This window comes from Pholcus phalangioides, unplaced genomic scaffold (genome assembly GCF_987345545.1).
Source record: "Pholcus phalangioides strain wild (caught in Gottingen) unplaced genomic scaffold, Ppha-v1.0 ptg000007l_1, whole genome shotgun sequence".
Lineage (NCBI taxonomy): Eukaryota > Metazoa > Arthropoda > Arachnida > Araneae > Pholcidae > Pholcus > Pholcus phalangioides.
Window position 1 is genome coordinate 40,772,577 of NW_028301600.1, and position 12,400 is coordinate 40,784,976.

Consider the following 12,400-nt stretch of genomic DNA (forward strand, 5'->3'; position numbering starts at 1 on the left):
TTTCTAATACTTTTTTTATGGGAGTGAACCAAAGAGGGTTAATAAGTCCATGAGGTCATGGAATTGAACAATGAGATGCTAATTGAGAATTTTGATCCTTTGGTTATTAAATCATTTTGAGAATACAAAATTTGGTGCAAAAACATTTTAGAGAGCAAACTGTCAGTCAAAAATTAATTTCACTATTGGAATCCTGTTCATTTGCTAATACCAGAATGAAATATTCTAATAGGCAATTTTTTAATACAGGTAAAGAATTACAAAGTTCTACCTGCCAGAGCAAAAAATAGTAGTTCATTGATAATGAGAGGTCTGTTATGGCAACAATTTCTTTCTGTGATTATGAGCACTTGTTATAACAAAATTTTACTATATGAAAGATAAACAATGACCCTAGAAAACCACAAACAGACAGTCGCACACCAAGCATCGTCACTTGGAGAAATAAAATAGTATAGTATACAAAGCCTGCTTTTTACTTTTGCTCATTAGTAGAGTCCCTACTTGTCGTTTACCCTACACAAACATAGGGGTGCATCTTCAAGTTTAATGACTGTTTCTTATATAGAACTGACAATGCTTACTGTTGTAATATAAGAAAATGTTTCCATATTTACCTTTGTGCGGTTTCAACCTCAACAGATCGTATATTTTCTTTTCCCATTCTCATGTAAATCATGACCAAATAGCATCATTTTGATGTGATATTTTGAGTGTTGACATCACTTGTAATCAGAGATGCCACTGTACTCTTATTTACCTAGGACTCAGGTTATTTGAAAAATCTGAACCCTTTTTGAGTGAAAAGGGCCTCTCAAAAAAAATTTATCTTGAAAACATTATGTCCCCCATAATTCACTGGTATCTCTATGAATTTTCTTCCAGCATGCCCCAGGTCTTCGATCACCTGCTTATATTTCTTTGTTGAGACTGAGCGGTGGGTCTTGTTCTGGGTAGGAGAAGAAGGTATCTGTGAATCAAGTAACTCATTTCTAAAAACATGTTTTATCCAAAGGTTCATTTACTTTCATTGTCTACTAGTAGGAAAAGCTTGCAAAGAAGCTCATTAGCACTGAGAATTTGGAATTTGGATATGGAATTCTGCACATGTAATAAATCTAAAACAAATATACAGTTCATCCCGCTTATAACGTTTTTCCACTTACTACAACTTATTTTCGTGGTCCTAACAATAAGTAATTCTCATTAAGATTTCCTGTTTAAAGTTTTTTCCTATTTACAATGTTTTTATGACGATTTTTTGAAAAATGTTATAAGCAGGATCCACTTTAATTAACAGTTGAAGGCACACATTTATATATTTACTAATAACCAATCTATAAATTCCCTTCTGATTGATTTTACATTTCGTTAAAAAAATCTCAGCACTTTCAATATCTTCTGATCAAATTTAAAGCAAATTAAATTCTCTCTTGCCTCTCTCAGACACTTCTGATTCCCTATTCATACTTTGGTTTTCCTGGTAAAATGATTTTATTTTCCTTCCCTGATGGTCCACCATTCTGATCTGTCGCCATTTAACTGCCACATATTTTAACACCTGAATATGGAAGCTATGTCAGATTTGTGTTTGAGAAACTTAACAATGTGCTTATGTGTGTGTGCCCAGCATTTGTCGCGTTTTGTGTTCAGTAGGTGGTGCCGTCTATCTAGTGCCGCAACTAGATACTTTCTCAAACGGGACAAGTAGACATTTTGGCACACCCATGTAATGTAGAAGAAGCAGTTATAAAGGGTGAATTTGGTGCCCCCCTGTAGTCCAGAGCCCAGGACACTAGACCCGCCGGTCCCTCCCAGTTGCAGCCCTGCATCTATCCTCCAAACTGGTAATGAGTGCATTTGAAGTTTAATGCATACATATTTGTGTTGTAGGTCTGTGTGATCGCCATGGCAACCAGAAGTTTTTTCAAAGAAAAGGAATTGAAAATTCGAAACCCTTAGAAAATCACATTTTTAGCCGATTACCATTGCACAATCGTGGATTCCAAAGCCGAATTTTCACCAAAAGCAAAATTGGGGGGGGGGGGGGGTATGATTGGCCTCTCTCCTTCCCCCCACCCCACCCCCTGCGAAGATCAAAAACTAAAAACATTTTTTTAGAGAATAAAAGCTAAATATTGGAATAAAATAATTTCTTTTATACTATATTATCTGTTGATTTAAAATTATTTTTGAGTGTTAGTGATCCAGGCTTTCTGTGAAGAATTAGATCCTTGTGCCCCTCCAAAAGTCGATTCTGCATACACACCCGTGATTTTTGCGAAGCGAAACGGTGACTACCACGTAGCAGCTAGATGACAAAACTGGATATTCAATGTCAAGTTTTTACAGATCCGGTTTTTTTCATGATATTGAGAAAGTTTTATAATTTGAACGGGCGTTCCAATCCTTTACCATTAAATTAAAAAAAAATGTGCATTCCCAATATTGTAGGAACAAGATGAATTTATGCCATATAGTCGCACGATCATGATACATGGTAAAAAGAAGAAAGGGAAGGGAAGAAGGGAAGGTTTTTCTCTGTACTTTTTTCTTCTTAGAACTAGGAAAGAATGCATCCCAGAGGATGCGTGAACAAAATTTTTAAACTTTTCCAAAATTCCGGGTATTTGACCCGTTATAGCGCTTCAATGGCATCTCTGTGTAATGCTATGTAAATCATGTCACTATCATCACACCTGTGTGACGTTACATAGTGTGTATAAGCGGAATGTATCTTCAGTGTATTTTCTTGCTTATTATCCTTATCTTAGTTTCTCAATTGTTGATGTAACGTGTAATCTGGTACTTGCCCTTTATGACATCAGCGGTTCTTTCGAAATGAAATGGCTAACAACATAAGCAGTTTGAGGTTTGCTGCATTCTTCTAACCTCATTAAGGTTAAACAATTTTTATTAGCGGCTTTGAGAAACAAAAATGCCTACTGCAGTTCACTTTTTCCATGGCCTTGTTGAGCAGATTTGTTAATTATCAAAGTAGTCGGAGCTACAATGAACTTGCTCACTACAGGCCACCTGCAGCTATGCAAAATAAACTTAGGCAATGTTAGCATGAACATGATATGCAGCAGCAATTATCGCCATCCAACTTTGCGAAATCCTAAATTCTGTGCATTCTACAAGTTGAATGTGGATCTAGTTCCAATCATTTCACTCTCTTTCCTTATGTTATTTGTACAATTAACAGGCCTTTGTGATAATTCGTGATCTTCATAATGCTGCATTTTCTATGCTTAGCAGTTCATTTTGTTTTTGACATGGAAATGTTCAGCAACCAATAATTATTAACATTTTTTTTATTGTACTTACAGGAGGAAAAATTTGCTAAAGCTAAGAATTCTGAAATCGAAGGTGCTGTAGATATGAACATGTGATGGTTGATATAACTTCACCAAAATTCATTCATTGTTTTCATGTTATTTTTTTTTTCACTTTATTTTATTTAATGCTTCATAATGTTTCCATCAGTTATGCTTCTGTAATGCAAAAAGCAGAATCTGACTTTCTTAGTTTAATTTGAATTTCCCATCTTTTTATTTTGTTACTACTCATGACTCCAGATAGACATATTCAAGCGATTTAGTTGAATAAGTTGTGTTTTAATTGTGATAGGAAAAATTAAAGAAATATGAAACGTATTACATAGAATATAAATTAAAAAATTAATTTGGGTTTTTGGTTAGGAATCACATTTGAGTGGAAAGTATTTGTATTCAGATTAAATTTATATTTCATCACACTTTTTCTAATTTTTTGTAAATGTGTTGTATTAGTTTTCTTACGTATCTGTAAAGTCACTTTTGCAAATAAAATTTTCAGTTTCCTAAAGTGCTGTACTTATTTACAGTAGTGTATTTACAGGGGAGCTGAGCGGGCTATAGCCCAGGGCGGCAAATTCTGAGGGGTGGCGAATTTTGGAGTATAGAAAGCGGAGAGAAAAAAACTTTGTTTTAAATTCACGTTTCATAAACATGTGGAAGTACCATGTGTCATTTCTATTGTAAATAACATATAATTATTAAACCATATTGTTTATTTTTATTTATTTTTTGTGTTTTTTCCACACAGATTGCTGGTGAAGTAAAAAAATATATAATTGTCTGACCTTCCTATTTACAGTGTGCCGCTTTCCCAAATAGCATTGTCACAAGTAAAGGTGGGAGGGCGAGTAGGTGTCCAGCACTCATTTCAGATTACTGAAGGTGTTGGAAAAAAGACGAGAGTTCAGCCGACATCCCCTAAAGAAGAGGGTTATCTTCTATGGAGGGTGTTGGTACAATGGTCAGGAAGAAAAAAAAGAAAGGGGGGTTCTTTTTACGTGACTGGAGGTTGTTGCACCCTTCCCAGCTGACCGCAAAGAATATTTCAATAGCTCAATTTTGGCTCTCTTTGAAAATGAGACAGTGTTTACTGATTTTAACGACGCCCACCACATGAGAAAGAATCTTCTGTAACAAATATGCTTTTATTGGGGCCGGTTTGGGCTTTTGTGAGAGTCGTTTAAGAGTGACTTTTTGGTTGACCATCTGGGGGATAGAAACAGTGTGTAGTTAGTCTAATAAGACTGAGAACTGACTGCGACTATAATCGAATGAATGTAGTGTCTGTAAATCAAATGGATGAATTTGATTACAATATGATTTTTTTAAACTTGTTTGAGAACTGAAATGGGATGAAGCTGGTCAATTCAGAACAACATCCGCTTGCAGTGAATAATTGGAATATGAAGAAATCATGGTACAGAATAGTAGGCAGGGACTGGTCATGGTAGGCGGTCAGCTTTCCTCATGTGATGTTTTCCTGAAAAAAAGGGGGACAAATTTGGGGCTTGGCGGAATCCACATTTTTATGAATTGTATACAGTATATTACAAAATTACATTCGGTAATAAACACAGGATTACCAATAAAACGGAAATACCTCCTCTTCATTTTACACTTTCTCGACGAAAACAAAGTGAATATCAAATATAGCTACTCATTTCTCTGATAAGTTGATACATTTTGTATTTTGTGAGTTTTCTTTGATGGTAACTTATGAAAGATCGCCACAGTTCAATCTTAGGTAATATGGAATCCTTTGTAATACTTGTATTCAATAAGGCGTAAGACTCATATTTTTTTATATGATACATTGATAAATTGGAAAAAGTTTGAGATAGTTCTCATTTAGGAAATTAAAGTAAAAAGAATAGTTATTGTAATTTATTTATTGTTATTTATTGAAATAGGACGTGTGTGTGATGTTCTATGCCTATGTTTATAATGTAATGAAAATACAGCAAATTAATAGCGTTATCTCAATATTGATGAAAATGGACATATGCCTTTTACATATGCACAGTATTTTAATTGTCATGTTATGTTAATCCCCTTATTTTATGGAATGAGCATCGCGTTGCTTACGTTTTGAAAAACATTATTTTAGAGACTGCTGGTGCTTACACTGAGAGAGATGCGACTCGTATTTATACATTTTCGTTTGGAAAAACACAATTTCAAAGAGATTGGCCTATTGTATCACATGATAGTCAACTGTCAATTAACTTAATAGCATTTTTATAAAATTGGCAAGCGTTTCCGAAATTAAAAATAAGCATTTAATAAATTTTATATAAATGTGCAGTCGATGCAGGGCCTTATGTGAAATTCATAAACAAAATGTCATATATTGATGGTTCTTTTTTTTTCCGATACAGTGACTCATACGTTTATGTGGTGATTATTCCAAGAAATGCGGTACTGTATTAAATTACGTGTACTGCAATGAAAAAAATATATGCAATGAAATATAGAAACAAAAGACCTCAATAAAAAATATATTAATTTGCTCTTAATTGCTCATTTTGTTTTTAATTCATATAAAAAAAATTAATTACCACTCAGTAAATCCCGTATTAATTAGTATTTAGAATCAGTTTAACACAATAAATTTGATTATTCAGACCATTAGAATTTTGAAATTTTGGAAAATTGTCTGGAAACTGATGACCATGGAAACCATGAAGTTTCGTGATACATTTTTGGTCACTGATTTTAAACGTGACTCATTTTTGAGTCACCCCTTCCCTTCCTGTTCTTTCTATACTTGTGCTTGGGGATTCCCCCCACATATAATGTATATTCCTATTATATATTTATATACAGTCAATGCCGCTTATTAAAATCACGGATAATGTTATCATTTGTGTATTGTTATCACTAGGGCTCGGATTTTTATGCCCCTAAAGATGAAAAGTAGTTGCTGATCAGTAAATTCAGGTTTTTTTAACCTATCAGTAACGACATTTCATCTTTAGGGCATAACAATCCGAGCCCCAGTTATCACTTGCGCTAAGCGCGGAACGTACTGATACCGTAACATACAGTGCGAGACAATGATGAGACGCTAAGAATATTCCACGGAAAAAAAAGGAAAGAATATTTCCGCAATAATGAAACTCAGTTATATATATCGTTCATGTTGTGTACAATTGTGAGTGAAATTACAAGAATGTCCAAGAAATAGTTTTTGATATTTTACTATTTTTGTGAATTACAGTAAGAAATTAGTGGGACAGAAATATAAGACATTTTCATTTCTATCATTTTACAGTAGTGTAGCATTGCGTTACTTTATGAAATCATTTTTTACGTCAATGGATAACGAACTAATAAAAAATATTCCCTCTTTACAAGTACCTCATCAATAGAAAAAATGCCACAGGGTACAGTAACTGCAAAAAAGTGAAATTTTGCTATTGCGTGGCATCCGTGTTTCTAAAACGTATATAGCAAGTAAAAGTGGATGTTCTGGATGTGCCATCACAAATTTTTTAAACCGTGGAATTTGTGATTTTGTAAAAAACGATCTGGACGCGCACCATGCTTGTCTGCCCCATCAAAGGGCAATGTTTGTGCTCTAGCATTAAGGAACAAAATGTCATCCAGAAATATTAAATCTCTCTTACAACTTCAGTGGTCACAGCGAACCATTTCTAGGGTTTTTAGTTCTATAAGTAACATGAAATTCATGAAAATCAAGAAAAACCTCCATTAACTTTGAAACACAAACAGGATCATTTGACTCTCGCAAAACGTACCATGCCTTGGACTCATCAGTGGTATTCTGCCCTGTTCTCTGATGAAAAAAAAAATCAATCTTGATGGTCCAGATGATTTCCATTCATATTGGCATGTTTTGAGGTCTGCAACGCCACAATGAGTCGTCAAATGGGTGGTGGTTCAGTGGTGGTTTGGGGAGCATTTTCTGCCCAAGGAAAGACTGATGTAGTTTTTCTACCCTCAAGGATGAATTCAAAAAGTTACGTAGAACTTTTGCAGGAGCAACTTGGTATATATAAAGAGGTTCTTTGAGCTATACTGCAACTAATACTGCATATTCCAAGATAATGCACCAAATTTTGGTGTCAGGTCACAAAAAGCAGGGGTTAAGCAAGAAAACATCAATGCTCTTTCATGACAGGCTCATTCCCTTGACCTCAGCCCCATGAAAAACTTGTGGGGCATCCTTTGCAGATCAATATACGCAGGTAGGAGGCAATTTTCTTCCATCGATCATGTAAAAGTCACCATATCACAGACTTGGAATGATGTCTCTTGTGACACTCTCATTCATTTGGTTGAATCCATGCCAAATTGCATTTTTACTTTGATTAGCAACAGAGATGGTTGTGCCAAATATTGATTTTGGTAAATTTATATGTAATTTGTTTGTATTTTATTTTATACTTTCCCTCAGAAATCAGTACGTGTCTTATAATACTGTCCAAACTACATTTCTTGTTTTTTCCATAAAATAACGAAAATATTTTTTTCAATTTCCATATTTGGTTTAAAGTTATTTTCTGCTGTCGTAAAAAATTATCCGGCAGTCGATACTCACAACTGCCGAATTTGGGAACCAGAAAATCCGCACGCTATCTTAGAGGTTCCGTTGCTTTCACCAAAAGTGACGGTATGGCGTGATTTACTGCATCATTCTACGAGGAGTTACGTTCTTCCGGTCCAGTGACATGTTCGATCACCGTGAAGTGATATGCATTGCTGTTACAGAACGAAATTGTTCTTGCTCTGCAAGCACGTCACTGCCTTGCAGACAAAATCTTTATGCAAACGGAGCTCCTCCAAACATTGCAGTGTGTGTTAAGAATGTTCTTAGAACACATTTTACAGAAGAAAGTGTCATCAGCCGGCACTTTCTAATCTGTGGCTTCCCCCATCCCCGGACCTTAATCCATGCGATTTTTGGCTTTGGGGGCATTTGGAATATCTGGAAAGTCGTGACAATCCAAAAACTTTACCTTACCTTAAAGGCAGCATTTCACGCCACGTGCTGAACATAGTTTGATGTTTAATAGGTTTTTCCTTAACACCTCCGTATTATCCGACGTTCTGCCGGCTCGTTTATGTCGGATAAGCGAGACTCTACTGTACTCATTTGTCAAATTTGTCAATTTTTTCTTTTTCGTAAAAATGCTCTTGAAATTTAAGCCCAAAAGATTTCAAATCTACTAACTCCACAAAACATGTGCGAATGGAAAGTTTGATCCTTTCAAATTGTCGATTAGCATAATTTTCCTACAGAACTGGAAACGAAAGTCAACTGAACCCGTATTTTAGGAGCTAGAATTTCATTGTCAAAACTTATTTTTAAGAAACTCATGCTGGAGTAATCGTTTTCATATTTATTGAGAAAAGCAGCAATATATGATATTCGCTCAGTTGAACACCTTAGAACCACGAATTCTACCTGGTTACTACAGGTTAGAACCCCTTAATACCCGTATGTGAAGTCGTCTTACTACAGGTGTCAGGAAGAATTTTGCTGCCAGTAATAGCCTACTTATACAATGATACTTTTTTTTATTTTTGGTAGCTTAAACACGCACTGCTCATTTTTCTTCAGTGCAAAAAAAGTTATCTTCGTCTTGGCCACAACAGAATTAAATTCTTTGAATTCCTTAATGAATGCGTCACCCACAAGATTCACTTTATGCGCCCAGCACTGGTAGTGCATGTCTGGTTCAGCAGCAGCATTAGTAGTGCAAAATTCCCACCAAAAATGTTTTTAATAATTTGAAGCACGCAGTCATGTAACGCGCTGAGTCTGACACTACATCCTTTATTATCGTATTTAATTTCGTATTCTTTTAAGGTGTCAATTATAGCTTGGAAACACACGGAAGAATTAACGATAAAATTTAAATTATCGAGATTTCGCAAAAAAGTAGTAAAAGTTCAAATTTTTGGGTTTATTCGTTAAAATTGGCAAATTTCGCATTTATCGCGGTTATTTCGTAAATACGAAATTTACGTATCCCTATTTATTGCCCATTCGTCAAATAGAGATCATCCGAATTTCTTGCCAATAGTTTGTAAGCAAAGGGGTTAATCAATCCGTGTGAAGTTACAGGCTGCATCGCTTGTAGTATCGCACCAGCATGCAAACCGCCTTAGAATTATCGCCGATACTGCAAATAGAGATAGTCTAAATTTTTGTTGTGAAAAGCCTGTACGTGAAGGGTTAATCCGGACACAAAAAAAAAAACCCAACCTCGGATTATGGAGAGGTCAGTCATGCACCAGTCGCACACAGGTATTTTTCTGATATCAAATATCAACGTCAAATACTCTTAACCCTCTTATCGGCATTGACGAAATATCTCGCCTTCTTAAAAGCATTTTTATTTTAGCAATGACTGGTGCAGATACTTTGTAAAACTGATTTCTCAGTGGAACACATCTTGTATTCTGCCATTTTGCACCTGTTGAAAATCGGAAGAAAGCCTATATTGTAAAAAAGATGCCGTCAACTGTGGTAACTTTAGTACCAGTATTGCACAATTTTAAAAGTGGTATTCGTACTGTAATTGTTAACATGATTTGTGGGAGAAAATATAGCTATACAACTCCCAGCTTGCTTACCATGCCCCTTATTATTTGAAATTATGGTCTATACAGTGAAACTTTTCTTTTACGGACACCAACGGGACAAAAAAAATCGTCAGTAAAAGAGGGATGACCGTTAATCAGGTTTGAAATGCATACTTTTGTTAAATAATGGGAAATTACTATTTGGCCGCAAAAGAGGGTGTGGCCATTAAGAGGGGTTTTACTGTATTTATAAAATAAATGGGGGGGGGGGGAGGGAGAAAGACATAACTCTGTTGTACTAAAGTTACCAGGCATTACGCGGTAACTTTAGTGCAAGCTTTTTCTTCTACTTTGAAAGCCATATTAGAACTCTTGTCTGATTGTTACCCCAATACTAGCCTGTAGAAATTCTACTGGAGGGGTTTTACAATTAAAAAAATGGTAATCTCGTTAATTTGTTTCTTAAAAACAATTTTTAAAAAAATTTTAAGTAAAGTTTTTTTTTGTTCTTTTAAAGTTTAAGAAGAGAACTAGAAATTTTATTTTTTTACAGCTTTCCATAATTATGTAAAAAAAATAAAATGAACCTGAAAAAAAAATTAATAACAATGACAAGTCAAGTTTTAAGCTACTTTTTCTTGAAATACAGGTGATGGGAAGTGAAAATTATTCACTTATTCACTACGTTTCATTGAAGCCCAAAAATAGGGGAAAATTATGCAAATATTATTAATTAAGATTAAATTAAATCTACTTCACGTCAACTAGAAACAAATCACCTTTTATTTTTTGGGGTACAGGAATTTCTTTTATTTTTCTGCCTTTTGCATACAATTAACTTCGGATTCAAAGGTTAGAACATACGAAAAGAAATTGTTCCAAAGTTACCAAAATTTGGACAGCTACATTGTATTTCCAAAAGACTGTATATCTTTTTTTTGGAGTTTAGACATTTTTTCTCAAATTTCTAGAAAAATACTAGGCGAATCGTTATGAAATTTCGGTCATATATACCTTATATTAGCACTCACCATTTCCAGTGAAAATTTAGTTACGAGTGTATTTATGGGACCGACAAAAAATTTAATAACAGGTTTTGATCAACCCCGTAACAGAAAAAGCTGTATACGGCTTAGAACTTTAAAAAAATATTGCACCAACTTTGTGGAATATTTCTGTGCATTTTCGTGAGAATATTAGTATGAATCGAAACCACGTCCTCTCTCACTTGCCGGGTGAGCGCCTTAGACCACTACACTACAAAGGCAAAGAATATCTCTGACCGTCCATGTGCGGTCCCGTTCAGTGCACAAGAGCTCTAAGGGAAGATTGAGATATTCGTTGTGCCTTGTAGTCTAGGGCGCTCACCCGGCACACAAGAGCAGTTGACTTTTCTCTCTTTCCTAAATTCATCTTCGCATCAGCCAGCTGTTAAAAACCTTTATACGATTACTTGCCGTTGTTTCATTTTTAACTTCAGTTTGTTTATTTTGAAATCATACACGCGTATTTATGCTAAAACGCTTCTCTTACGCGTATCTCTTCGCATAAAACATATGGCCAAGATCCTAGTTCGTTGCGCAGCTAACGGTATCTGGAACACTGTTGAATAATTTCATGCGAATATCTTGCATAGTTTTGAGAAATTAGGTTTTGCGTGGAATAAAGTAAGGAAAAAATGAATCTTCAAAAAACGCGCTTGAAAATTGTTTGTTGCTTCCGAAACCATTGTTCCAGATGATTTAAATCAGCCATAACTTTGTTGTTACTTATTGCATGTACAAGAATGAAATAGTTTTTGATTCTGTGTAAAACATTCTTCCAAATAAATATATAAAACAATTTTCGCCAATTTTCGAAAAAATCACCATTTGTCAGGTACCTTAAGCACTTCAGCGCATTCTAATTGTTGTAAACAATTCTAGATCACGAGCGTGACGATAACAATAACTGAGCCCGCCAATAAATTTCAAATATGAAAATAATGCTTGTACCCCAGTTTACGGTATTGCATTATACACGGGGTTTAGTTAACTCTGTCAAAGGGTTAAGGACAGATTTCTTTTATTTCTTTACAAAAAAATTAGGTCAAACTTATTACTTAATAAATAGTGCTGCCATAATTAAACTGACTCTACCCAGAGCCATCTGTAGTTCGATTTAACAATTGGAATGACACAAATTTCTTTTAAAATACCAAAAGAAATTTGTGGTTTGTGTTCATTCTCAAGTAGGGAGAAAACGAGGGGAGGGGGAAAGGTTAAGAAACATTCGGTGGATGCTTTTTTTTTTTTCCCTCCATTTCTCCCTACGGATGGGGATGAACTAGCACCTCTTAGAGATAGGCTTCCACAGTCTGCTTGTTGACTGCGGAGGTTTTCCTGTTGTTTTCATCAGATTTTTTTCCATTTCTGATTTTTAATTAAGCTATTAAGATTTACAGGAGTGTTGCTGTGTCTTTTTCAATCAATTGAAATGATAAAAACGAATTAAGCAATTTTTTT

The 12,400-nt window shown here is 35.0% G+C and overlaps 1 protein-coding gene across 1 annotated transcript in view; it reads left to right on the forward strand.

Annotated features, from left to right (window-relative positions):
* The window catches only part of spel1 (DNA mismatch repair protein spel1), a 156,009-nt gene extending 151,948 nt beyond the window's left edge, over positions 1-4,061 (forward strand). Inside the window, exon 30 of the mRNA XM_089233222.1 lies at positions 3,333-4,061. Within this exon, the coding sequence (XP_089089348.1) occupies positions 3,333-3,395 (63 nt within the window). The 3' untranslated portion in view covers positions 3,396-4,061. The remainder of the gene's footprint in view (positions 1-3,332) is intronic.
* Positions 4,062-12,400: the final 8,339 nt, after the last annotated feature.